This window comes from Astatotilapia calliptera, chromosome 14 (assembly GCF_964374335.1).
Source record: "Astatotilapia calliptera chromosome 14, fAstCal68.1, whole genome shotgun sequence".
NCBI classification, from domain to species: domain Eukaryota; kingdom Metazoa; phylum Chordata; class Actinopteri; order Cichliformes; family Cichlidae; genus Astatotilapia; species Astatotilapia calliptera.
In genome coordinates this window covers 730,077-757,796 of record NC_137435.1, presented here as the reverse complement: position 1 = coordinate 757,796, position 27,720 = coordinate 730,077, and the positions used below count along the sequence as shown (strand labels likewise).

The following is a 27,720-nucleotide window of genomic DNA, read 5'->3' as shown; positions in this document are numbered from 1 at the left end:
ATCCCTGCCAGACAGGAAAATGAACTGTCGACCTGATTCTCTAATTTTATGTAATTTTTTTTTATATTGTCATCTCTTTGGCACAAACTGCACCCTCCTTCTGTTTTTCATAATGTTCTTTAATGTCGTCACAAAGAGCGGAAGTGACTGTGGGCGCCCCGGAAGTAGTTCTCGCTGTTTTCTTGCGGTCCGGAGCGGCGGCGCTGCTTTCTACCCCCCGACCGTTCTCTCCGGGATTTCACCCCCGACCTGCGCTTTGTTGCAGAGCTGCCAGGCTTGACCGGGCAGCTGTGTCTCACCCTCCGGGCGGCTTCACGCTCCTCGACATGGCGGCTGGAGGCGGCGCGGCTCCTCCGCATGTTGGTGATATTGAAGAGGACGCTTCTCAGCTGCTCTTTCCAAAAGGTGAGTACCTGCAGCGCGCGCACGCACTCTCGAACAACTACAGACACGCGCGGGCGGTCCGTGGGTGCACGCGGGTACACAGACCGAGCTGCTGTCTGTGGGTTCGGCTGAAGGTTCAAAGCCTCTCTGAGCTGAGTGATTGACAGATGTTAACCCCTCCTCCCCCTCAGAGTTCGAGAACGCGGAGACGCTGCTGAACTCGGAGGTCCACATGTTGCTGGAGCACAGAAAGCAGCAGAACGAGAGCGCCGAGGACGAGCAGGAGTTGTCCGAGGTCTTCATGAAGACCCTCAACTACACGGCCCGTTTCAGCCGCTTCAAGAACCGCGAGACCATCACGGCCGTGCGCAGGTACGCCCCCGCCCCGGCTCCTACCCAGGTCTGAGGCGATCCGGTTCTGACCCCTGTCATCTTTCTGTCTTCAGCCTCCTGCTGCAGAAGAAGCTCCACAAGTTCGAGCTCGCCAGTTTGGCCAACCTGTGTCCAGAAGCCGCAGAGGAGGCCAAAGCCCTGATCCCCAGGTAAGTCAGATCCACGTCACAGCAGGAACTTCACAATAAAAGCCTCTGACAGCTGCAGTGTTGAGGTACAGGAGCTGCTCCACAGTTCATAACTAGCTGAGTTAAACACATAGGCAGGTTCAATTCAGTTCAGTTGTATTTATACAGCACCAAATCACAGCAACAGTTCCCTGAAGACACTTTATATTGTAAGGTCGACCCTACAATAATACATACAGCGAAAAACTCAACAATCATTTGACCCCCTATGAGCAGCACTTTGGCGACAGTGGGAAGGAAAAACTCCCTTTTAACAGGAAGAAACCTCTGGCAGAACCAGGCTCAGGGAGGGGCGGGGCTATCTGCTGTGACCGGTTGGATGCGGCAGGTGGAAACATTTGGTGTCACGGCCTTTTATGTTCCAAACACCGAAAAGGCCGTGGGTGGCAACGGGAGGTTTGCTTTTGGAACGCACTTCTGACTCCATTGTTTAAAAATCATATGGCGTTTATTTCATGCAAAATTATAAACAAAAATCAACCAAATAACTTCTTACAACTTAAACGAAAGTTAACTTAATTTGCTTTAACAACTTCAAAAGTGGTCAAAAAATCATTTTCTAACCGTCCTGTCTTCCCATCAGACATTTGGCAAACAAAAAACCAAAAACATTTACCACACCCCTCCAGGTGCTCTTAATCCCCTGATTAATGGGAGGCTCCATAAGCTAATAAACCAATCACTTTCCAAAGAACTTTTCCAAAAATTAATTACAAATTTACTTAACAAAACTAGGTCAGCATATTCTTACAACTTTAAAGAACTAAAATGAATACAAACTGCATTTTATAAACATTCAACAAAAATGGCCACAACATTTGGAATCCAGAAACCACACCTGTGGGTAGGGATGGGTATCGAAAACCGGTTCTTGTTGAGAACCGGTTCCCACTGTTTCAGTTCCTTGGAATTGTTTGCCATTTTTGCAAACGATTCCCTTATCGATTCCAGTCGCCCTGAATGACGTCACCACGTTGCGGAGCGTCATTTACCTGGCAGGAAACACGGCGGCTCAAACGCTCAAAAGTTTGGTTATACTTTACAAGAACGGATGACAACAGGACAACTTGCAATACTTGCAAAGTAGATACTTCATTTAAGGGAGGAAACACTACGAATATGCAAAAGCATTTGCTCACAAAACACGCGATGACCTTAAATGAACGTCGTGTTTTTAATTCCACTCCGGACTCGTGAATCTCAACCCAGCAGCAGCGGTAACGTTTGCACGTCCTCTCCCGTTAATGCGGCAGGTAAATAATCAACAACAGTGCATATTATGTTAGCGCAATCTGCCTTATCTGCCATTACTGTGCGTTTAGGTGACCATGATGAGACAGAGTCTGGCTCAGATGCTGGCAGTTCTCGCTGCAGTCTACCGGTAGCGTCTCCTTTCAGGCCAGGATAGACTAATGTCACCGAGCAGAGACTCAGTTTGTGGTCAAAGGCTTGCACCCATTTGCCACAGCAGATGATTTTCAGTAAGTGAATGTGTTTAATTGTAGGCAGGGACATTACTGGATATTCTTGTGTAATTGCTACAGAATAATTTATGTTATACTTTGTTATTGCTACAGAAGAATATTTATTTTATTATTTTACATTTACATTTTTTTTCCTGGGGACCCTGTGACACCCCATTGAAGAGCCGTAGGCTGGATCTCTTAAGATCTCACTGTTGGGTTTGTAAGGCCATGTTACTCCTAAATTTCTATCTTGTTCAAAGAGAAGATATAAAACAAAGTTCTAAGCTAATCGACCTTAGTGTTCTCCTTTTTTAAAAAGAATCGTTAAGAGAATCGAATCGAAAATGGAATCGGAATCGTGAAAATCTTATCAATACCCATCCCTACCTGTGGGTGGGTGATCACAGCATGAGTGGGGTTGGTAAGAATTCCTTGCGTGTGTCTGTAGGAAGTCGTTGCACACAGACCATTTACTCTGTAGCTGAGGGGCGTGGTCACATGACCATCACATGGATGGTGTCGCTACCTGATCCGTACCGGAAACCCGATCGGTACCACGCATGCACAAATCTTACGTCACTTTCTCTCTTTGCCAACACTGTGACAGTTAATATGATACGGTTAGCGCCCAGTTAGCTCCTAGCATTTCTCGACAGCTCTGCCTCTTTTTCGGACATTTAAACAATGGACACCTCCGTATACAAACAACTTCATGCTTTTCTCCTCAACAGAGAGCGTCCCCTGATTGAACAACAGCGCCGTAAAATAAGAAGAATGGCGCCTAATGACAGAGTTAATAATACAGACTTTGTAATGTGTCACGTGAAGATTCATCAGCCAGATGAAGTGTTTACTGACAATTGACAGTGACAGCGGACATTATCATCACTTTTCCAACAATCCTCTCCTCACAGACAAGCATAAACACACTCGATTATCACTAAATCAAATTTAACACACGTTTGTAACGACGCTAATTCAGTTTACAATAGGGTTCATTCGCTCGGTCAGCAGGTGGCAGTGTCCTCGTACACTGGCAGTAAACTGCCATTAAACGAACAGAAGAAGAAGAAAACATCTGCACATGCACGGTAAGCATCGGGGAGTCCTGATCCGTATCTATCTTTTTATTTTTCGTTTTTGTCTACATTGTATTGAATGTTTCATTATTGCAAAAGTTTTAAGAGATACTTATTGTTAACATCTCAACAGATACTCTGACCTGTAACTATCGTGAAATGAAGTAGACGCCTTTCACACATGCGTGGTACCGATCGGGTTTCCAGTACGGATCGGGTAGTGACAAATGGGACCGTTCTGATTAAGCCCATGGAACAACAACCAGTTAGGCGAGGGCACGGAGAGTGATGCGTTTCCTGCCGTTCCACCATTAAATACACGGGTCGTGTTTCCTCCACAGGCGGGAAGTGTTACCTGTTCACACTTCTGATTTAATGACCGTGTCTGTCTTAATCTTAACGATTCAGATGAAAAATAAAAGATCACTGAAAAGCAGGTGGAGGTGGAGGCACAGGCTCATCCTGATTGGCTGTGCGAGTCAGCTGGGTGAGACAGTTGGCTTTAGTCTGAGCCCACAGGATGAACCTGTGACCACCTCTCCAGTTTTTTATATCAGTTTATGACTGAAATAATGATTTTTGGCACAGTGGAACAGCTTCATGAGACAAATCTGAACTTTTTTACAGAATCTGGACAACAGAGCACTGCGTGTGACGCTGCACTCACACGGGCCACGTAAAACACTTCATAAAAACAGACCTGACCAGCCCTGCAGCTTTATTTTGAAAGTTCATTTCAATTTTATTTATATAGCGCCAAATCACAACAACAGTCACCTCAAGGAGCTTTATAGGGGTGGGGCCATCTGCTGTGATTGGTTGGGGTGAGAGAAGGAAGACAGGATAAAGACATGCTGTGGAAGAGAGACAGAGGTTAATAACAGATATGATTCAATGCAGAGAGGTCTATTAACACATAGTGAGGAAGGTGACTGGAAAGGAAAAACCCAGTGCATCATGGGAATCCTAGGTCTATTGCAGAATAACAAAGCTACGTTCACACTGCAGGCGAAAGCACATCAAATCTGACTTTTTTTCACCCTTTGCGACCCGTATCCAATCATGGTAATGACAGTGTGAACAGCAAATCCAATATTTTCAAATCCAATCTGGGTCACTTTTGAATGTGGTACTGAATCCGATACTTACCTACAGTGGATGCTAAAGTATTGGGCCCCCTTGAACTTTCCCACATTTTGTCACATTACAGCCACAAACATGAATCAGTTTTATTGGACTTCCAGGTGAAAGACCAACACAAAGTGGTGCACACGTGAGAAGTGGAACGAAAATCATACATGACTCCAAACATTTTTTTACTAATAAACAACTGCAAAGTGGGGTGTGCGTAATTATTCAGCCCCTGAGTCGATACTTTGTAGAACCAGCTTTTGCTGCAGCTCCAGCTGCCAGTCTTTTAGGGTCTGTCTCTACCAGCTTTGCACATCTACAGACTGAAATCTTTGCCCATTCTTCTTTGTAAAACAGCTCCAGCTCAGTCAGATTAGATGCACAGCGTTTGTGAACAGCAGTTTCCAGATCTTGCCACAGATTCTGGATTGGATTCAGATCTGGACTTTGACTGGGCCAGTCTAACACATGGATATGTTTGGTTTTGAACCATCCCATTGTTGCCCTGGCTTCATGTTTAGGGTCGTTGTCCTGCTGGAAGGTGAAGCTCCGCCCCAGTCTCAAGTCTTTTGCAGACTCCAACAGGTTTTCTTACAAGCTTGCTCTGTATTTGGCTCCATCCATCTTCCCATCAACTCTGACCAGCTTCCCTGTCCCTGCTGAAGAGAAGCCCCCCCAGAGCATGATGCTGCCACCACCATATCTGACAGTGGGGATGGTTCAGAGTGATGTGCAGTGTTAGTTTTCCACCACACATAGCGTTTTGCATGTTGGTCTCATCTGACCAGAGCAGCTTCTTCCACGTTTGCTGTGTCCCCCACATGGCTTGTGGCAAACTGCAAACGGGACTTCTTATGGTTTTCTGTTAACAATGGCTTTCTTCTTGCCACTCTTCCATAAAGGCCAACTTTGTGCAGTGCACGACTAATAGTTGTCCTGTGGACAGATTCCCCACCTGAGCTGTAGACCTCTGCAGCTCGTCCAGAGTCACCATGGGCCTCTTGGCTGCATTTCTGATCAGCGCTCTCCTTGTTCGGCCTGTGAGTTTAGGTGGACGGCCTTGTCTTGGTAGGTTTACAGTTGTGCCATACTCCTTCCATTTCTGAATGATGGCTTGAACAGTGCTCCGTGGGATGTTCAAGGCTTGGGAAACCTTTGTGTAGCCTAAGCCTGCTTTAAATTTCTCAATAACTTTATCCCTGACCTGTCTGCTGTGTTCTTTGGACTTCGTGGTGTTGTTGCTCCCAATATTCTCTTAGACAACCTCTGAGGCCGTCACAGAGCAGCTGTATCTGTACTGACATTAGATTACACACAGGTGCATCTATTTAGTCATTAGCACTCATCAGGCAACGTCTATGTGCAACTGACTGCACTCAGACCAAAGGGGGCTGAATAATTACGCACACCCCACTTTGCAGTTGTTTATTAGTAAAAAAATGTTTGGAGTCATGAATGATTTTCGTTCCACTTCTCACGTGTGCACCACTTTGTGTTGGTCTTTCACCTGGAAGTCCAATAAAACTGATTCATGTTTGTGGCTGTAATGTGACAAAATGTGGGAAAGTTCAAGGGGGCCGAATACTTTAGCATCCACTGTATCCGGTGTTTTAGAAAGCGACTGCTGTTTGAATGGTCCTGTCGCATTAAATCCGTCTTTTACTTCACTGACACAAGACCGACTACAGCCAGCTTGAAGGCCTGTGGTACATAGCCGATCATTAGAGATAGGTTGATCATATTTAAGATCGAAGCATTAATTAATGGCAGGACTTCTTTGAGCAGTTTTGTAGGAATGGGGTCTAAAAGACACGTTGATGGTTTGGAGGAAGTAATTATTGAAGTTAACTCAGAAAGATCAATTAGAGAAAAAGAGTCTAACTTAACATCAATGGTACTAAGAGTAGCTGTAGATAATATTACATCTGTGGGATGATTACTGGTCATTTTTTCTCTAATGATAAAAATTTTATTTGTGAAGAAGTTCATGAAGTCATTACTAGTTAATGTTAAAGGGATGGTTGGCTCAACAGAGCTCTGACTGTTTGTCAGCCTGGCTACAGAGCTGAAGAGAAACCTGGGGTTGTTCTTATTTTCTTCAATCAGTGACGAATAGTAAGATGTTCTGGCTTTGTGGAGGGCTTTCTTATAAAGCAGCAAACTATTTCTCCAGGCTAAATGATGATCCTCTAAATCTGTGACTCTCCAGCTTACGAGTCGTCTGCTTTAGGCTACGTGTTTGAGAATTATACCGCGGAGTCAGGTACACAGCTGCAGAGAGATTCAGTTTCCTGTCCAGAGCTGGTCCTGGTTCAGTTCTGCAGATACTTCAGAGCAGAACCGGCAGCAGGAGGCGGCAGAGCAGCAGGTGGCGTCAGTGATCTGTGACGATGCTGTGTTTCCATGACGACACCTGTGTGTGTGTCTGTGTGGTTGTTCGGTTGCTGTGTCAATAAAGTTTTCTGTGTTTTCAGCTTGGAGGGTCGCTTCGAGGACGAGGAGCTGCAGCAGATCCTCGATGACATCCAGACCAAGAGAAGCTTCCAGTACTGAGACCTCAGCCCCCCACACACACAGCCCCGCCCCCTACAGCCCCGCCCCCGGACTAATGTGGTCAATCTGCTGTCTTGATAAAACTTTTTCTTACTTGTTGTTTTCACGCGTTTCTTGCACATGCTCAGTTCAGCTTGATTGCAGGGTTGTGTGCAGCGTCTGACCTGAACTGTTGCTGATGCTTTTTTTTTTTTTTTTTGTTTTGGGGGTTTTTTTAAATAAAGGTTTGATTGAACCAGTTGCTCAGTCATGTGACTTTTTCATTTGTACCATAAAATTACAAGTAAATAACCGTCTGGCACCATAACACACACACACACACACACACACACACTGCAGAAAACAGATGATTTCAGCGGCATTTAAACCACGACCAATCGCAGAGCAGCACTCTGAGGCCCAGAGAACAGGAGAAATATGCACAGGTTTATAAGCTCCTCCCAACAACAGGAAGAGCACGTGGAAGCAGTTCCTCAGAGCGCTTCAGACCGAAAACGCTGCAGAGCCAGCCAGCATCAGACATTCAGGCAGTGCACCGCTGCAGCGTCCGAGTCCTCCAGAGCTTCAGGAAGGACGCCGCCTGGTGTCCTCGCCATCCTCACCGTGTTCCTACCAAACAGGGTCCTCTCCAAGTCTATCAGCTGCCTCCAGAAACCAGCGTTGGGTCGAATAAATGGTCGCTGCTCCAGAACAAGTTGGTGAGCTCGACGGAGGCTGAGACCCTGAGACCTGAAGCACAGAGACCAGAACCACATCAGAGACCAGAACCTGACTGTCAAAGTGAGACTAAAGCACTGTGGCTACCTCATGAGGTAGGCCATGATCAGCGCAGAGGACCGGCTTCTGCCGGCGGTGCAGTGGACCAGAGTCGCCCCCGTTTGGTTCTGGTTGATCCGTTCAGTTACCAGGTCGAAGTACTCTCTGAGGGGGGCATGAGGCTGGTCCTGGACGGGGATGTGGAGCACCTGCAGACCATCCAGTTGCGGATAGGAAATGTCCTCGAGCCCACTGGCGTTGATGATGAGAGTGACATTTCTGCTGGTCAACACGCTGGTGTTCAGAGCCGAGTCCAGATCAGTGAGGAAGAGGCCGGCAGAGACCCGAGAGACCCGCATGATCCGCTGCAGGAGGACACATCACAGCGGTTCAACACAAACTGAGGTCTAACAGAACAAGGACTCAAAGAACAGGAGCTCGCCACTTCCTGTCAAATTCTCTTCAGTGAGGCGAGCAGCGGTTCAGCCAACCACACAGAACCAAAGACAGTTAGCGGGCTCTGACCAGACTGGAGACAGTACCAGTATTATTACTTCCAGGCTGGACGACTGTAATTCATTATTATCAGGATGTTCAAAAAACTCCCTGAAAAGCCTTCAGCTGATCCAAAATGCTGCAGCAAGAGTCCTGACAGGGACTAGAAAGAGAGAGCATATTTCTCCTGTTTTGGCTTCCTGTTAAATCCAGAATTCAAAATCCTGCTCCTCACATACAAGGTCTTAAATAATCAGGCCCCATCTTATCTTAATGACCTTGTAGTACCATATCACCCTATTACAGCACTTTCTTCCTGTTAAAAGGGAGTTTTTCCTTCCCACTGTCACCAAAGTGCTGCTCATGGGGGTCAAATGATTGTTGAGTTTTTCTCTGTATCTATTGTTGTAGGGTCTACCTTACAATGTAAAGCAAGTCTAACAGCAGTTAGACTATAACTCCTCAATCACGATGTCATAAGTCACTGGACACTGTGAACATCCACGGTAACCACTTCATGCATAATGGACCTTCCATGACCTTCCAAGCTATATAGTTTATGTCTTCCGTATTTCCAACTATATCCATAATCACATACTGTGTATGCTACCATTGTATATAGTGTATTATCTTACTTTTTTCATTGATTGTACTTAAATTGTATTTTTGTATTTCCTTCATATATCTGTACCTGAGCTGAGGTGACGCAAAAATTTCCCCGTTGTGGGATCAATAAAGTCTTATCTTATCTCTCTTGAGGCGACTGTTGTTGTGATTTGGCGCTGTATAAATAAAGTTGAATTGAATCAGCATATTAAAATGCATAGTTGGTATTTTTATGCATCACTGTTTTTCACTATTGTAAACAAACAAGAGCAAAGCGTTTTGTCAGAAGTGGATTCGAAGCCACGCCTCCAGGTGAGACTGCGACCTGCACACAGGTGGGCTGACGGCAGCTCGTCCTTCATACACAGTGATAGTGATGATGAAGAGTGTTCAGCGTCTACTGTGGCTGTATTAACAAACTCCAAACCCGAGTCTTCCGGTTGTTATTGATACGATTCATCGATGATCCCCCAGATTATTGGGAGCAGGCTGAGCTGAAACATGCCGGGACGTGTCTGGTGTCACGGGATAATGAGTCAGCGAAGCTTTAAATAGACTCGGTTTCGTTTCTGCTCTCAGACCGACAGCAGAGACAGGTAAGGTACATTCTGACACTTTCACTCACCTGGCAGTTAGATAAGGAGCCAGCCCGCTGGTTTACAGCTTAATGAGCGTAGAACAGACAGGCCGAGGTCTGGAAACACGAACTAACCTCGCCGTGTGCTCTCAGAGGAGCCGGAGCGGCTTCAACCAGACTCTATTCAAAATTCATTCACTTTAGGGCCTCCTTCCGTTTCTGTGTTTCCCTGTTTTTCTGTTTCAAGAGATCAAGCTATTTCCCATAAGACGAGGACCCTAAGAACACATTATAAAAGTAAGTAAAATTGTATTAAGACAAGGATCACGGAGTGCTTCACAACAAAATAACAGCGCATAAAAACTAAAAAATATGAGCTTTTAGTTGTTTCTTGAAAGACAGACGAGGAAACGTTAAAGTTGGCCTGATTATTTGGAAGGATCTCCCTGAAAAACGATGAACGCTGCCTTGGTGAGGTCCGGGCCGAAAACCAGAGCGGCTCCTCCCCGTGAGTCTCAAACGCCTCCCGGTGAGCCTGCGTCCACCGGAGCGCCGAGCTCCGTGTTTCTACACAAATCTGAACGGAGTCTGGTGGCAGGAGTGTATGTGCTTGGGGACGGGTCGGGCGATCACGTGGTTTGTTTCGGCTGTTTGAACCGGATGTGTGGCGAAACATCTGACTCTTCAAAATAAAAGCCTCGGTCGACTCTGTCAAGTTAAAAATCTGTTATTACCCGTTTGATTTGATATTCATTTCGTTTCGTGATTTTATTTCATCTGATCACGTTTATTGCTTCCTGGATTCAGACTCTTCTGCTTTTCATTCCTTTCCTGCAGTTTCTCTTCTGGTCCCCTTTCGGATCAAGACCCAACAACAATGCGGAACCACCACACCAAGCAGACTTCCACAGGTACTGGCACGGCTCAGAAACCAGTCCTCCCTCAGGTCAGATACCACCCCTCCATCCAGACTCCAGAAGGCATCACTGGAACCAGAACCTCCAGTAAAACCAGACCCGGTGCTGCGCGCCCCCTTCAGACTGGGACTGACTCCCGGGCAGATCCAGGAAACAGCGGCGCCCAAAAAGCTGCCTCGGCTGCGAGACCTCCTCCTGAAGGAGGACAGAAACGGGCACAGAAACCTGTGAAGGAGGCGGTTGCTGCTGATCCAGATCCTCCCCAGAAACCTTCCCCAGCAGCCCCTCCCAAACCCGAGCAGGTGCCCCTGGATGTGGGTGTCCGTCTGGACCGGTGTGTGGTGGAGGAGGTGGAAGTCTTGACCCGCGGACAGAGAAACAACCCAGACTGGTTCGCTTGGAGGAAGAACCGAATCACGGCCTCGGTGGCACACAGCATCGCTCGCTCCGGCTTTGTTAACGGCAAGAGCAAAACTCCGCCCACCTCCTACCTGGCTGCTGTCACAGGTAGGCCACACCTTCTACCACCTGGTACCCTGACTCCATATAAATGTATCTTTTAGCAGCTTCACCAGGACGTCTGCTGGTGTGAGTTTTTATTGTAACACGTGCAGGATCCCAAGAGGTCAGCCAGTAACTGGTTACCTGACTGTCTCGACAGGTGAGGGGCCCAGAGTCCAGACCAGAGCCATGAGCTGGGGGGTCCACATGGAGGCTGAGGTCATCCGCAGGTACCAGGTGTGTTTCAGCGTCTTTGTAACACTCCGCCATCTCACAAACACGGCCAGCAGGATATATGGGCATTATGAGCGCTCTGAGTTAAAGTTTAATTTAACAAGTCAAAGAAGCTCAGTATCACGAGGAAAAGACTAAAAAGTGCGACGCCTGACAGGTAAAATACAAATAAATGACTAATTACTAATTATTATGGTAATGGTCAACAGTGAACAGAGAAAATAATAGTTTTAAACCAGTGACGTGAAAGAAAGATGTGTATAAAATAATAAGAAAACCAGAATCAGTGAAAAATATCAGAAAACGCACAAAATATGTGAGAAAACCGCAATGATCACAAGAACGTTACAAACTGGGGACGAGGAGGAGGTCCTTCACTGCTGTTTTCTACACACTAAACTTTATTGAACATTTGCTGATGATGTCACTGATTACATCACCCCACAGAGGCTGAAGTCCTCGGCGTTGGGCCAGCAGGTCTGCGTTCGGGACTGTGGCTTGTTCGTCGACCCCCGGAGGCCCTGGTTGGCTGCCAGTCCTGATGGCATCGTGACGGACAGACGAAGCGGCCAATGGCTGCTCTGTCTGGAGGTGAAGTGTCCCTACAAGCACAGACACAGGCGGGTGGAGGACGCCTGCAGGGAGGACCCCGCCTTCTGTCTGCAGCTGCATGAGGAGGCCACACGGGAGCGCGGCGGGGTAGCAAACACACATCAGTCTGCTCCTCTTCCTCCTCTTCCTCCTCTTCTCTGATTCTTCCTCCTCCTCCAATTCCTCCACCTCTTCCTCTCTGATTTCGTGTCCTCCTCCTCCAGATTCCAGTGTACCGCCTGAAGACCTCCCACAGCTACTACACTCAGATCCAGTGTCAGCTGGCGGTGACGGGGCTGCGGGAGGCCGACCTCGTGGTCTTCACCCTGAAGGAAACGGCTGTGGTCCTGGTGACCTTTGACCCCGAGCTGTGGGAGGAGACAGTGTCCAAACTGGAGGTGTTTTACAGGGACGCTGTGCTGCCTCACGTCAGGCAGAAGATGCAGCAGCGTGCAGCAGCCGCTGGGACGCCGGAGCTGTAGAGGTCCAGGGCTCGCAAAATCTTTTTTTTGCCAGTCTTTTTTTCCAGTCGGGCTACCAAAGTCTATCTCTGCCCTGTCCGTCGGGCTATCGTAGGAAGGAAAAATATATGTCAATGCTTTTGCATTCTTTCAGAAATGTAGCTGGGTAATTATGTCATTGGCATCGGTGAGCCACTGTCAATATGTGACATATTGAAGTCTCGTTTGAATTTGCGCTTGTTTTTTTGCTTTCACTTTGCAATCGTGCGAACTGTGTATAGAGAGCGACAGCACTGATCTGTGAGTGATGATAATTTGTGCACCAATTCCTCTGACATCGTCTTATTAATCGTTAGCTTACTATGCAAACATGACAAGTGAAATCTCCCGCAGCTTAAACATGTGAGAGGTTGATCGCAGAGAATCGCTGAGCTTATGTGAGTGAGTGTGTAAAAGCAGCAGGATATATATTTTAGTTCTGCTGAGCCAAATAAGACAGGTCAGGGTGAAGAAGTGACAGCCAAAGAAAAGCTTACCACAAAACGGAGAAGTTATGACAAATCAGACTATAAGGCAAAAAGAAAGTGCAGCTTTATGGTTTCATGGACAAAAGAATTTCTGTGGCTGCGATATGACGAGCTAAATAACCAGGGCTGCACATAAGTGGTCCACAGGTGCGCATTCGCTGTCAAAATAAAAAACACGCACAAGATAAGAAGTTGCAACGCGTGTTTGGGTACATACGATTTTCTGGAGGAGGACAGACTCTTAAAGTTTAGAACTCTTAAAGATGTCGAAGAAGCTCCTTTAAGCAATTACTGTGATGTTCCTCCACCTCCAAAGAAATGTCAGAAGGAGTTCGAACCACAAAAGAAGCACGTATTCTCGGACAAGTGGTTGCAGGAGGTGAGCTGGCTTCAAACAAATGATGAACGCACAGAGATGTGGTGCAGAATGTGCCGTGAAAATCCCACTCTAGGACAAAAACACTGCCTTTATATGGACGCAAACGCGCGCTGCAACTTCTTATCTGCTGCGCGTCTTTTATTTTGACAGCGAATGCGCACATGCGGACCACTTATGTGCACCCGTGTAAATAACACGACAAGCGCCTTTGTTACTGGGACCAGTAATTTTAAGAAAGGCCCCCATTAGAAACGCATTATTGCTCAGTCTGCAATATCTTTCCCAGAACAAACACCAATTGCAAACTAAAAATAAACCTGAAAATCAGTTTAGAGCAGCTACTATGTTGCAAAGAGTGAACTACCACTGGCACAATGTAGCCGTCTGTGCAAACTTCACAAAGCAAACGGCCTCGATCTTGGTTCCACTCGCCTCTTACCGTGACTTCAGTGGAAATTTCAAAGTCAGGATCTGACACAGATTCATGTCCTACACAGTTCTTACAAGTTCATAGAAATTTCTGTTCAATTAGAACCAAGTATTTGAGTTGATGATTGTAATTTCTATACAATGTTGTAATTTGTGTTTTAACTATTTTTTGATTAATGTTTTGTTTCCTTTGCAATATTATACTTTAATGTATAATATTGCAAAGGAAACAAAGCATCAATCAAAAAATTGCTCTTTTTTTATTCGGGCTACTTAAATTTATTTTGGGCTACCAAAAACTGAAGAGTCCCTGCCCGAAGGGCTACCGGGGATTTTAAAATTTTGCGAGCCCTGAGGTCGCTACCTGCGGGAAGAGCTTTGTGGCCCGAAGCGTGTGGGGTTTACCCGCAGTCACGGCAGGTGGCGTTCTGCTGACAGACGCTGTCTTTAATCATGTGATCGCCACATATTTGGTTCATGCCGTCATCATCAAAGCATGCTGGGAGAAAGATGTCTCACCCGGCAACCTTCCTGTTTGACCGCGATGAGTCATCATGTGGAACCTGAGTGAGCTCCACCCGCTCTTCATTTTGATAAACTGGAGTCACATGACCTCCGCCCTGCAGGTTGTTAAAGTTGTGACCTCGTAGCAAAAAGAAAATGACTGATGGTATGAAACCACAAAAGATCTGCTGATAGAGCAGCTGTGCAACAGCGCCCTCTGCAGGCCTGTTTTTCATTGAGTTGAAGTGTAATGACCCCACAGGTGCCGGTGTTGTGCCAAAAAGTGATTGTCTGCCAAAAAGTGATTTCCAGTGTTTCTGTGTATTTTTTATGTGTAATATCTTTACGTATGTTCGTAAATAGACTTCGGTGAACAGGGGATACAAAGGGGTTACATAAAGAATTAAAAAATTATCTGTTTTTTAAGTATCTTTACAACTTGTACTTACATTATAACCATATCTGGTCCTTTATCCCCACTTAACATATTTTTACAGAACTATTGTAATATTTGCTGCCATTTCTGCTGTGCTCTTGGCCAACTTACTCTTACAAAATACATTTTTAATGTTAATGAGATTTTTTTTACTGCATAAATAAAGGTTATATAAAAGTCGCTGCCAAAAACTGATTGCGGCTTGTATCTTGCTACACGAGTGTTGTTTGTGGCTCAAGATGACTTTATGTCATCCATAAGGGATGCATTTGACATATGTTTAACATATTATAGCCCAACAAGTTACTTATAGCACTTTAAATATGAGCAATCGCTTTTTGGCAAATACCGGAAATCAGTTTTTGGCAGACAATCACTTTTTGGCACAACACCGGCTCCTGGCCCACTGTGGAACTGTGTGTTTTACTGGTGAGCGGACGGCGGTTTTAGTTTCCTGTTAATAAAAAATCTTTTTTTGAAAGCCAGCTTTGTCTCCACGCTCGTTGTTGCTACGCCGCACCTCCCGGACTCCTGTTGGAGCAGCACGACGAACCCCTCGGTCCACACGCACCAGTAGCGGTCTTAGATATGGGCGACACGGGCGGTTGCCCGGGGCGGCATCACAGGCATCGACAAAAAAAAAAAAAAGTTGCTCGTACTCCTGCTGCCCCGACATCAGCCAGCGAATACTGGGAATGTCAGAGGCACCGATCGGTTTTCTGTCGCCCATTTGCTGGGAGTAAGGGCGCCCTCCGTTTGCGAGGTGCGCCTGCTGCTTGCAGCACAGGGAGGAGAGGGCGGGGCGGCGGGGGATTCTCTGGCTGGCTGGAGCAGCGTCTAATAATCAACTTAAAAATAAAAACAAAACAACAAACACGAAAACACCAGACATCATGATGCAGACTTATAATTTGCACCGATGTTTTTTTGAAATTCTGTACACGAGAAGTGAGCGAGAGCCCTCGGTGCGCCTGCGCGGTGCTGAAGTCAAAGTAAACTTTGTCATCTCCGCTACAGACAGTCCAGCATAGAGACAGACGAGACGACGAGGCTGCAGTTACAGAGGTGCAAGGAAACAAACAAATATAAGAAGAGTAAGAAAATAAATCTACACTTTAGGACTCGGGGTAAAGGATCAATAACAATTTAAAATTTACAGTTTGATGATTTAAAGTCTCACACACAACCCGTCGAAAGGGGCGGGGCCAGCTGCTTCCAAATAGAGCACATTTCATTTATAATGCTGTAAATCCAAGCCCATCATGGATTCATGATTTGAATCCTGGGTCGTGTGAAATGCACCTTAGACAAAGTGAATCTGTGAACTAAGGTGTAGGTCTGTTAGGTTATGTTGTGGTGATCCTCAGGTTGGGGGATGGGTGTTCATACTGGAGTGCAAAATTAAAACCAATGTAAGATGGACAAGAAACGTTCAAAGCCATCAGGTGCTCAGTTTAGAAAAAAGAGAAAAGAAGAGGAGGAGAAACGAGCAAAAGATGCAGGTAAGCAGACGTGTGATTGGATAATGGCAGCTCATCCTGAACCAATCAGAGTCAGAATACTTTATTAATCTCTAAGGAAATGATGTGGGTTACAGTTGCTGCAAGAAGAAATGGTAAAAACAGCAACAGTAACAGACTAAACTCCAAACAATACATTATGTTACAGATTTTAATATTAATGAGTCCTTGTCAGTTGTTGATTTGTCCTGTTCTCATTGTGTGACGTGTTTGGTAGCTGTTTGTATACACTCTCTCTTCATATGTGTGCGTGTTTCTCTGGTGAAATTCAGTGTGGTTCTGACAACGATGTTAACGTACAATCCTTAATATGTTGCGTGTGTGTGTGTGGGGGGGGAGTGTTCGCCAGGGCGCCAAACGGGCTAGGACCGCCACTGACACGCACACATGCTGGGCGGGGTCCGGGTGGTGGTTTAGGGCAGTCAAGCTGTCACTGTTGGATTCTAGGATATGTTTAATCATAAAAATGTTTTATTAATTTATTTCTATAAATTCTTCTGTGCTTCAAAGAATTTGACCCATTGTTGTGGCAGGATGACGGAAGGTTCTGGAATGTAGTGAACCATCTGCAAAAGCCATGAGGCTAAACCTCAGCCATACTGCGCCAAATTAATACTATTATTTCTGTGATTATTAATTATCATATTTAATGACATCATTTGTCACAGAAAAGAAACAGTATAGGTGAAATAAAGCCATTAAAAACACTCCTGTATAAAATAAACCCATCAGAGAAAGTAAAGAAACCAAACATCAGATCTCACTGGGAGAAACGAAGCTGGGTGACGTGATCGGGAGGAAACGGTGCCACATCGTTTGACTCACACAGAGTTCAACGATACCCCAAAGATCAACATCAAAGTGAGTCCACTGAGCTGAAATTTCCCTGCAGAAACTCAGCAGCTGTCCTGAGGGATCTCCTCCCACATCTGGACCTGGGCATCAGGACGAGGTGCAGACATTGTGTCCCCGAAGACTAAGGTCACTGGTGTCAGTTCCTTGGAGAAAACAGGTCCAAATATGTCTGCAGCAGCTCTGCTGTGCACATGTGGTCACGTTACCGTGAGCTGGGGTGGAGGGGACACTTATAGGCAAGACATGAAACTGTGGAAGAGACTGCGATGTTTAAGGAGCAGGTGGGGAGAAACCTGATGTCTGGTGTTTGTCCGAGGCTTCACGATCACTGTTGGAAAGGCCAACGTGTGGCTGGAGACTGCTGCACCCCTTGGCTGAATGAGACAGCGCCCTCTGCTGAAAACCCTCGGCACAGCATCTGTTGTGATTGGTTGGTCATCTTGTAATAAAGGTTTGTCACAAAGCCAGCTCTTTGAGGCTGATATCCAAAACAAAAACAAGACAAGGTGAGTTGAGGGAAAAAAACTAAACTAAAGCCTAAACTGTGGCAAACTAAAAATAAACATGAAACTATGACATGGGACGTAATCTGAACAGGTGTATGCAAAAACTGTGACCAAAAACTTGAAGAGGAGCATGAAAACAATCCTGAGACTTACAGTGACAGGAGATAAGCAGACGACCCGACACTGAACAGCAAGAGACAGAGGACTTAAATGCACAGAAGGGTATTGAGGGAAGTGGAAACACTCGGAAAACACAGCTGACACAAATGAACATGACGCCAGGGAGGAAACAAAAGTAACGCAATGAACATGGAGCACAAGACCTTCAAAATAAAACAGGAAAGACGCAACCCAGTATGCACAATACAATCCTTCAGGGGAAGGATGCTGCGTAGGATCCTTTGACGGCCAGTTTGGACACAAGTGAGGGGCTGTGAAACTGGACAGCCTTCTAGCCTTCATTTATTTATTTATTTATATTTATAATAAATATAAAAGAAAAAGAAAAAATGTGAGTTTCTGAGTCGTGTCGGGTCCTTTGGTTACAATCACCATCCAGGTAGAATCACTGACGGTTCACCACAGCCGGGGTGCAGTGATGCAGCGTGGACACTCGCTGTTCTCCCAGTTTTACTCGGCTCTGATTCAGCATGTTTGATGATTTGTTTCTCTTTATGTAAACAAAAACATTTCCACCATCAGGATGTTTTTCACTCAAACACTCAAGACTAAAATGATGTGAGAAAACCACATCACTGTTTTTAAACCGATTTCTGTGTTGTGTTGTAATGCTGCCGTCCACCAGGGGGCGCTGCAGCTCCTGCACACCAGTGTTACCGCGCCAGATCCGCGGCCCCGAACCGTAGTAAGGAAACCTCTGGCAGTTACTTGAAGGTTCTGTAACTGACTCGCAGCCGGCAACAGCTTACTATACAGGTCAACTCCGCTAGCAAGAAGATCGAGGGAGGCGTAGGAAACTGCTTTACCGAACCTTTATTTCTCCTCCAAGGCACGAACACCGCGTACAGTGGGCTGAAACAGTTTACTCACAGCGGGCATCGCCGATACAACTCTGGCTGTCGAGGGAGTTATTATATTCCTTTTATTTATTTTCTCTTCGTCTCTTCTGTAGCTAACCGTTACTCTTCCTTTTCCTTTTCTTGCTCTACCCCCCGCACACATTTCCCATCAGGCTCATCCTTAAAGGGCCACGCCTGTAACACTACCCCCACTCTGGATGATAATTAAACCCTTAACATCATTCCAGCACATGAACCCCCCATTAACAAGGAAACATACAGCATTCTATGCGGGACAGCAGTCATGCCCCCAGTCCATAAATGGCGATCCTTAGAATGGAACAATCTTGAAGTAGACAACTGTCCATATCTTGTGCACCAAAAAAAACATAGGATGTACAGAGTTCACTTTGGGGAGGGTACAAGTCAATGTCCATATCCCGTCCTTCACATATACAGTATTCATAAAGAAAGACAAAAAAACACACACACAACAGCATTTACATCGATCCATGAGTGTTCAGAGGTGATGCCCATATTATCCAAGATGCGGCACGACATTAAGGCACTACAGCTGAACGTTTGCCCCTATATCCAGCTTTACTTCATTAGTATAAACAGTTCAGAATCAGAGAATCAGATCAGAATCAGAAAGGGTTTATTGCCAAATGTTGAGCAGGTTTACAACATTAGGAAATTGCTGCGGTGCTTCAGTGCAAACATAGTGTCATAAATAGCACTTAAATAGACATGAAAAAATAAAAGTAGGGATAAGAATTAAAAGTGCTACGTAGAAAGATATGTGCATGAGCTATACATGAGATATATACATGAGAATAAGAATTAAGAGTGCTACGTTGAAAGATATATACATGAGTGCAGGTGGTGATCAGTGCCAGACATGAAATGATGCAGTGACACAGCGTAGGGTCATGTGTTAGTGGCGGGAACAGTCATACGGTTATTGTTCATGTGTTCAACAGCAGAGGGGAAGAAACTGTTCTTATGGCGAGAGGTTCTGGTGCGAATGGACCGGAGCCTCCTGCCTGAGGGGAGCAGGTCAAACAGACTGTGTCCAGGGTGAAAAGGGTCAGCTGAGATCCGGGCTGCACGCCGCAGTGTCCTGGAGGTGTACAGGTCCTGCAGAGATGGGAGTCTGCAGCCAATCACCTTCTCAGCAGAGCGCACAACACGCTGCAGTCTCTGTTTGTCCCTGATAGTGGCTCCAGCGTACCACACGGTGATGGAGGAGGTGAGGATGGACTCGATGATTGCAGTGTAGAACTGCATCATCGTCCGTGTTGGCAGGTTGAATTTCTTCAGCTGCCTCAGGAAGTACATCCTCTGCTGGGCTTTCTTGATGACGGAGGTGATGGTGGGCTCCCACTTCAGGTCCTGGGTGATGGTGGTACCCAGGAAGCGGAATGAGTCCACAGAGGTGATGGGGGTGTCAGTCAGGATGATGGGGGGGAGTGGGGCTGTGTGCTTCCTGAAGTCCACAATAATCTCCACTGTCTTCTGGGCATTCAGCACCAGGTTGTTGTGGCTGCACCAGGACACCAGACGTTCAACCTCCCTCCTGTAGGCAGACTCATCCCCGTCCAAGATGAGTCCAATAACGGTGGTGTCATCTGCAAACTTGATTAGCTTGACAGACTGGTGGGTGGAGGTGCAGCAGTTGGTGTACAGGGAGAAGAGCAGAGGAGAAAGAACACAGCCCTGAGGGGAGCTGATGGTCCGGGAGTCCGAGACATTCTTTCCCAGCCTCACATGCTGCTTCCTGTCCGTCAGGAAGTCAGTGATCCACCGGCAGATGGGATCAGGCACATTCATCTGGGAAAGCTTGCCTCGGAGATGGTCTGGAAGGATGGTGTTGAAGGCAGAGCTGAAGTCCACAAACAGGATCCTGGCGTAGGTTCCTGGGGAGTCCAGATGCTGCAGGATGAAGTGTAGGGCCATGTTGATGGCGTCGTCTGCAGACCTGTTGGCTCTATATGCAAACTGCAGGGGGTCCAGGAGGGGGGCCGTGAGGGTCCTGAGATGGGAGAGAACTAGGCGCTCAAAAGACTTCATGACCACAGATGTCAGAGCCACGGGTCTGTAGTCATTTAGTCCAGTGATCCTAGGTTTCTTGGGGACAGGGATTATGGTGGAGGACTTGAAGCAGGCAGGCACATGACATGCCTGCAGTGAGGAGTTGAAGATGCCAGAAAACACTGGGGCCAGCTCGTTTGCACAGTGTCTGAGGGTGGCAGGAGACACACCGTCTGGGCCGGGAGCTTTCCGAGCATTCAGGTTCTTAAACTGCTTCCTCACACCTGCTTCATGAATATGAAGAGTTGTGGTGGGAGGAGGTGGTGTGAAATCCTCTTTTGTGTGGGGTGAGGGGGCGGGTGTTGCAGGTGAACAGTTTGAAGGTGGTGATGGCTCTATGGAGGGGGGAGAGGTGGGGGAATGAGTGTCCAAAGTGTCTCTATTGTTGGGGCCGTTGGAGGTGTGAAGGCTGCCTGATGGCTCGTCAAAACGGCAGTAGAAGTCGTTGAGGGTGTTGGCTAAGAGCAAGTCGTCAGTGGAGTGGGGGGTTTTAGGCTTGTAGTTTGTAATATTCCTAAAACCTTTCCACACAGAGGCCGAGTCATTCTCTGAGATCTGCTGCTGCATCTTCTCAGAGTGCTGATGTTTAGCAATGTCCACTTCTTTAGTGAACTTGTACTTGGCCTCTCTGTAGCAGTCCCTGTCTCCGCTTCTGAACGCCTTTCTCTTTTCCAGCCACAGCTTTTTGAGTTTAGGAGTAAACCAGGGTTTGTCATTGTTATAACTCACCCTGGTGCGTGATGGCACAATGCTGTCCTCACAGAAGTGGATATAGGAGGTGACAGTGTCCGTAAACTCGTCCAAGCTGTTAGAAGCAGCCTTCAATGTGTCCCAGTCTGTGGTCTCCAAACACGTGCGAAGTAGGGGCCCTCATAGGAAGACAGACACTTGCGAACCTTGTGCCGCACTCTCTTGGTCCCTTTGATCAGATGCCACACTGCAGCGCCGACTGGATACTGAACTTGGCAGATATTCTTATCGTACTGTTTCTTAGTGCGCTCAACAGATTTCCCGAGAGCCTCCCGTGCCAGTTGGTGGGAAAGCTCCAGCCTTTCCCTGAGTTGCACCACATACTGTGGTACAGTGCAGTTGGGGGTGTCGTCGGCCGGCAGACCCGCGACCAGGTCAATAGGCTCGGTTATCTCTCGGCCCAGAAGCATCATGTTTGGGGTCAATCCTGTGGAACTGTGCTTAGTTGCCCGATAAGCCATGACAGCATAGAGGATCATTATATCCCAATCCCAGTGGCAGCGCTCCGCGGTGGTGGCTAAGGCCTTCTGCAGGGTAGCATTAAAACGCTCTACCTGGCCATCGGAATGTGGATGAAAGGGCGTGGTGCGTGTCTTTTTGATTCCGAACAGTTCACACATCCCCTGGAACACATCTGACTCAAAGTTGGTGCCCTGGTCGCTATGCAGAGACTGTGGGGCTCCATATCTACATACCCACTCCGCAACAACCTTTGATGCCACTGTGGGTGCTTGTCCATCGGGGACTGGATAAGCCTCCACCCACTTGCTGAAGTAGTCTTGTACCACCAATATGAACCGCTTATGCCTTTCTGTTTCGTTCAACGGTCCCATCAGATCGACTGCAATCCTCTCCATGGGGGCGCCAACACGTACCTGATGCTATTCCGATGCTTCAGGAGTGTTTCCACTGCACAGACTGGGATGTATTCAAGGTGCAGGACACTGACAATCGTGTCGCATTGGACAGTTACACCTCCACTGTCTTGGACTACATCTGTTTCTGTGTGGACAATGTAACAACTTGGAAACGATTCCGTGTGTTCCCTAATAATCCACCCTGGATGACACACGGAGTTCAACAACTTATTCGAACAAGGAACAACGCTTTCAAATCCGGGGACCAGGAGGCATACAGTGCTGCCAGGGCCAACCTGAGAAGAGGCATCAAGACTGCCAAGCAGCAGCACAGGAGGCGTATCGAGGCCAGGTTTGAGAACAACACAAACCCAAGGCAGGTCTGGGAGGGCATCAGGGCTATCACGGACTACAAAAGAAGAACACCATCACCCTCAGCTGACAGTTCTACTCTGGCTGAGGATCTAAATCTCTTTTATGCCCGTTTTGACAGGGAGAACACCGACCCTGTCCTGTCCCCTCTCCCCTCAACCGATCCTGCTCCAGTCCTGAGCACTCATGAGCTGAGGCGTGTGTTCCGGAGCATTAACACCAGGAAGGCGGCCGAGCCAGATGGAGTGCTGGGCCGGGTGCTAAAAGACTGTGCTGTGGACCTGGCGGACGTCTTCACCTCTATATATAACACCTCGTTGTCCTGTTCACTGGTACCATCCTGTTTCAAAGCAGCAACCATCGTTCCCATCCCAAAACAGTCAAATGTCACATGTCTGAACGATTTCAGACCTGTGGCACTCACCCCCATTCCCGCCAAATGCCTGGAGAGACTGGTCATTAAACACATCAGAGCTGCTTTTCCACCATCCCTGGACTCGCACCAGTTTGCATACAGGGAGAACCGGTCAACCGAGGATGCGATCGCCACAGTGCTGCACACATTACTGAAGCACTTGGAACACAGGAACACCTATGCACGGCTCCTCTTTGTAGACTACAGCTCGGCTTTTAATACCATCCGGCCATACAAACTCCGTCCCAAACTCCACCAACTGGGACTTAACTCCTCTCTGTGCAACTGGATTGTGGACTTCCTCACTAACCGTAGACAGAGTGTCAGAGTGGGTAAGAACACCTCTTCCACCCTTGTGGTCAACACCGGTGCCCCTCAGGGGTGTGTTCTGAGCCCTCTGCTATACACTCTCTTCACCCATGACTGTATTTCCTCCTGCGCGTCCAATCTCATTGTTAAGTTTGCAGATGACACTACAGTGCTCGGACTTATATCCAACAATGATGAGACAAACTATAGGACAGAGGTGCAACAACTAGAGTCATGGTGCCACGACAATAACTTGGTCTTAAACACCAAAAAGACCAAGGAGATCAGAATCAGAATCAGAATACTTTATTCATCCCGAGGGAAATTAGGGGTTACAGCAGGCAGCACGCTAATGGCGCATGCGCACTCACAAAGGAACCTTCTGACCAACTTTACACAAACATCACATTGGGGAGACATGTCAGAAAGGTAGGCTGATAGGAAAAACAACGAAAATACACTACATGAGGTAAGAGGAGGAGAAAAAAAACTCCACTCAGACTGAGCTCCTGGTGGGAGAACAGTTTGATAACAGAAAAAACACCTCAGCACAAAAGCACATGACTATCAACACACCATAGAAACACGAGACAAGCAACAGGGTAAGAGAGAGCCGGCGTAGACAGCGCATCCGGTCCTGCAGCATCTGCGCTGGTCCAGTTGACTGCTATCATCCCCGGTAGGGCACAAGCATCGAAGGCGTTGGAAAGGGAGGGGGATGAGTGAGTGCTTGTCAGTGTAAGTGTGTGTGTGTGTGTGTCCAGAGTTCAGCGGAGACAGTGTCCTTCGCACTATCAGGCTAAGTAAACAGTCTGCCAGCCAACCCAGGTGGCCTTCATGGGACGGGAAGAATAGTCATCACACAGTCGTTATCAGGGAGTTGGGAGTTGTTTTGGTGGGCTCCAGATCATTGTAGATTTCCGGAAGAGGGGTCATAACAACCATCTGCCTCTCTTCATTGGCAGTGAGGCGGTGGAGAGGGTGAGCAGTTTTAAATTCTTGGGGGTAACTGTGACCGAGGACCTGTCCTGGGGCAACCATATCACCTCAGTTGCACGGAAGGCCCAACAGCACCTCTACTACCTGAGGAGACTGCGGAGCGCACACATTCCCAGATCTCTGATGTTGAACTTCTACAACTGTGCCATCAGCAGCGTTCTGACGTATGGATTTCTAGTGTGGTTCCCCAGCTGCACCAAGGCCGATCAGCAAGCACTCCAGCGGGTGGTGAAAGAAGCTGGCAGAATTATTGGAACAAGTCTGCCAGAGATCAGTAATATCTTCCCCACTCGCTGTCTGAGGAGGGTGCACAGTATCCTGCGGGACCAACATCACCCTGCGCGCCACCTTTTCCATCTGCTGCCCTCAGGGAGAAGGTACAGGTCTATACAGGCCAGAACATCCAGACTGGCCAACAGCCTGTATCCACAGGCTGTGAGGCTCCTGAACTCTCTGCCCCCCTCTCACGGACAATAACCATATCCAACTTCTTAATAGCAATGAACTGGTCTGCATTGGTGCATCATATCTTTATTCTCTTCCCCCTCCTGCCCCCCCCCCTCATTCTTAAATAGATAACTATCATATCTGATATCATATCTCACAGTACAATAATATTGAATGGGTTGCATTGTTGTATTTTGTCATGTTTCTCAGGTCTTTGTCTGAATTTCTACGAACATTATTGCTAAGGATTGTCTTATTGCATTGGAGTCACACTGGGTTAAATATGTACACTTGGGTTTTAAGGGGTATTTATTATTTTCTTCTTTTTTTGGGTTGTATGGAAGCCCCAAACGCAATTTCATTGTTCTTGACAATGACAATAAATAAATACTAAATACTAAATACCGTGCCCATCGCTGCCTGGGGGGTTTTTAGGGGCCGCGCCCTTTCAGCACAACTGGTGCAAGTGCGGCACCACAGGGTCACATCATCTTTCATGTTGTACCAGTAGTACCTATTCTTCAAGCGTGCCAGGGTCCTTTCTGCCCCAAAGTGGCCGCCCACTGGGCCATCGTGCATCTGCTGCATTACGGAGTAACGATAGGCGTGAAGCAGAAGGATTTGGGGGAAAAACACATTACTTTCTGTACAGTGGAATTTCCTCACCAGCACTCCATCTTTTAGGTACAGTCTTTTCCACTGCGCCCAGTAGGCTTTGGTTGCGGGGCTGCATGCCGCTACATCGGCCAAGACGGGCCGACCTCCCCCTTTTTCCTTCCATTCCCAAACTGGGCCTATATCCACATCGTTCTTCTGGCTAGCCAAGAGCTGTTCTGGGGTCCAGCCACTGAACAAGCTAGTGTGATGGGACTCATCCACCCGGTGGATATTTGGGCGGGTGTCGTGGCTACTACCGGAACAACAGTCCACTGCTGCTACGGGTGCACACTCTGGTTCTGCTACCCGGCTTTTCCCATCGGTACCATCAGGCCCCACTACCCCCACTGGGGGCTGCCCTGGGGGGGTTATGCTGGTACAACAGTCCTCTAAGTTACACTGCACACCTTTATGCTCGAACCGGCCGCTGTTGATGGTGGGCTCTGGGAGTGTGCACGGGCATGAAGCGCGGCAGGGTCTCCTGGAAAGTGCATCCGCATTCTGGTGGTTTTTCCCAGGTCGGTGCAGCACCTGGAAGTTATACTCTGCCAGCTTCTCCAACCAGCGGGCCAGCTGGCCCTCGGGCTCCCTCAGCCTGGTCAGCCAGCGGAGGCTGCTATGGTCAGTCCGGACAGTGAACGGCCTACCCAGCAGGTACTGTCTGAAGTGGGAAGTGAACGCCACAACCGCCAGAAGCTCTCGCCTGGTCGTACAATAGTTTTGTTCGGTAGCTGACAGCCACCTGCTCCCATAGGCCAAGACCCGCTCTTCGCCCCCTTGCACTTGGGAGAGAATCGCTCCGATCCCACAATTGCTGGCATCAGTGTCGAGGAAGAAGTCACCCTGGTCCAGTGGGTAACCCAGGACAGGGGCTGCTGTAAGCCGTCTTTTTAATTCCTGGAATGCTCCCTGGCACTCAGCAGTCCAGTTAAAACGGGCATACTTAGTGAGTTCGTGGAGGGGTTTGGCTACTGTGGCAAAGTCCTCCACGAACCGGCGGTAGTATGAGGCTAAGCCAACAAACTGACGCACTTCTGTGACGGTCCGCGGTGCAGGCCAGTCCGTCACCTGCTGGACTTTCTGGGGATCTGTGGAAATACCTCCAGCAGAGATGATATGGCCCAGATAGGCCACCTGCTCCCAAAACAGGCAGCATTTAGATGGCTTCAGTTTTAGGTTGGCTCCACGCAATCTGATGAACACTTGCTCGAGCCGCTCCAGCATCTGGGTGCTATCCTGACCCAGGACAATGATGTCATCTAGGTATACTAAGCATGTCTCCCACTGCAGCCCAGCCAGGACTCTGTCCATAAGCCTTTGGAATGTGGCCGGTGCATTGCACAGTCCAAACGGCATCACATTCCACTCGAACAATCCCTTACGAGTACAAAATGCAGCTGCTTTTCGGGCTCTGGGGGTCATCTCTACCTGCCAGTACCCTGAAGTCAGGTCTAGTGTACTGAAGTACTTGGCAGTAGAAAGCGTGTCAAGGGTGTCCTGGATGCGTGGCAGGGGATAAGCGTCTTTAAGGGTTCGCTCATTTAGTGGTCTATAGTCCACGCATAGTCTGGGACTCTGGTCTTTCTTCTTCACCATCACAATTGGAGCAGCCCAGCCGCTATTGCTAGGTTGAGCTAGCCCAGCCTCCAGGCTCTGCTGTACTTGCTGGTCGGCCGCTATTTGTTTGTCCCCTGCCATCCTGCACGGCAGGTGCTTAACTGGTGGCCCTGGCGTGGTCAGGATGTCATGCTGGACAACACCAGTGCGACCAAGGTCATTTGGGCCAGTGGAGAAGACATCACCGTAGGACCTCAGCAGGCCTGCCAGATCGTAGCGGGCAACGTGAGTCAAACCGGGGCTGCTCTCGGCGTAAAGGGCCTGCAAATGGCTTGGTACAGAAGCAGGGGGAGTACCATTAAGCTCGAGGGCAGCCAAGACCCTTGGTGGGTGACCCCCCGACCCCTCCAGGACCTGCACGGGCTGAAGAACCCCTGCCACGGCACCCCGCTTTAAGGTGACAGCTGCGGCCCCAGGGTTAAAGACTCTGATTGGGATGCTAGAGGGTTTACTAGGTTGCACAACTGCGTGAGCTACCAGTACTTGGTGCTTCTCCACAAAGCCCTTTGTGGGGCTTAGCATCATGTCTCTATGAGCGGCACAGTGGGAGCTGGAAAACCCGGGGACCACATACTCGCAGCCTGGTTCCAAAACCGTAGTGCGTGCCACCCTAACAACAAGCACCTGAGGTTGAGGGCCCACACCAAAACATGGTATCTTTTCATTAAACAGGGTTATCTCTTGGCGGCCGTAGTC

General features: G+C 47.8%; 3 protein-coding genes across 3 annotated transcripts; 2 read left to right on the top strand and 1 right to left on the bottom strand.

Annotated features, from left to right (window-relative positions):
• Positions 1-144: 144 nt before the first annotated feature.
• Positions 145-7,432, top strand: polr2d (RNA polymerase II subunit D). The gene is made up of 4 exons (XM_026192707.2): positions 145-405; positions 576-756; positions 831-926; positions 7,116-7,432. The coding sequence occupies exons 1-4, from the start codon at positions 327-329 to the stop codon at positions 7,192-7,194; spliced, it is 435 nt and encodes a 144-aa protein (XP_026048492.2). The 5' UTR covers positions 145-326; the 3' UTR covers positions 7,195-7,432.
• On the bottom strand, positions 7,140-9,819 carry LOC113036383 (dual specificity protein phosphatase 14). The gene is made up of 3 exons (XM_026192708.2): positions 9,677-9,819; positions 7,999-8,315; positions 7,140-7,923 (listed from the first exon to the last, which is right to left on the bottom strand). The coding sequence occupies exons 2-3, from the start codon at positions 8,307-8,309 to the stop codon at positions 7,710-7,712; spliced, it is 525 nt and encodes a 174-aa protein (XP_026048493.1). The 5' UTR covers positions 8,310-8,315; positions 9,677-9,819; the 3' UTR covers positions 7,140-7,709.
• Positions 9,820-10,362: 543 nt separating this feature from the next.
• On the top strand, positions 10,363-13,789 carry LOC113036381 (uncharacterized). The gene is made up of 4 exons (XM_026192705.2): positions 10,363-11,052; positions 11,207-11,283; positions 11,728-11,979; positions 12,096-13,789. The coding sequence occupies exons 1-4, from the start codon at positions 10,506-10,508 to the stop codon at positions 12,351-12,353; spliced, it is 1,134 nt and encodes a 377-aa protein (XP_026048490.1). The 5' UTR covers positions 10,363-10,505; the 3' UTR covers positions 12,354-13,789.
• The last annotated feature ends 13,931 nt before the right edge of the window (positions 13,790-27,720 follow it).

Excerpts from the sequence above, each read along its gene's own strand:
- polr2d (XM_026192707.2), top strand. The coding sequence starts at position 327 with ATGGCGGCTGGAGGCGGCGCGGCTCCTCCGCATGTTGGTGATATTGAA. Across the intron at positions 406-575 it reads TCAGCTGCTCTTTCCAAAAG|AGTTCGAGAACGCGGAGACG; the intron begins GTGAGTACCTGC and ends CCTCCCCCTCAG. Across the intron at positions 927-7,115 it reads GCCAAAGCCCTGATCCCCAG|CTTGGAGGGTCGCTTCGAGG; the intron begins GTAAGTCAGATC and ends CTGTGTTTTCAG.
- LOC113036381 (XM_026192705.2), top strand. The coding sequence starts at position 10,506 with ATGCGGAACCACCACACCAAGCAGACTTCCACAGGTACTGGCACGGCT. Across the intron at positions 11,284-11,727 it reads AGGTCATCCGCAGGTACCAG|AGGCTGAAGTCCTCGGCGTT; the intron begins GTGTGTTTCAGC and ends ATCACCCCACAG. Across the intron at positions 11,980-12,095 it reads CCACACGGGAGCGCGGCGGG|ATTCCAGTGTACCGCCTGAA; the intron begins GTAGCAAACACA and ends CTCCTCCTCCAG.
- LOC113036383 (XM_026192708.2), bottom strand. The coding sequence starts at position 8,309 with ATGCGGGTCTCTCGGGTCTCTGCCGGCCTCTTCCTCACTGATCTGGAC. Across the intron at positions 7,924-7,998 it reads ATCATGGCCTACCTCATGAG|GTCTCAGGGTCTCAGCCTCC; the intron begins GTAGCCACAGTG and ends TCTGTGCTTCAG.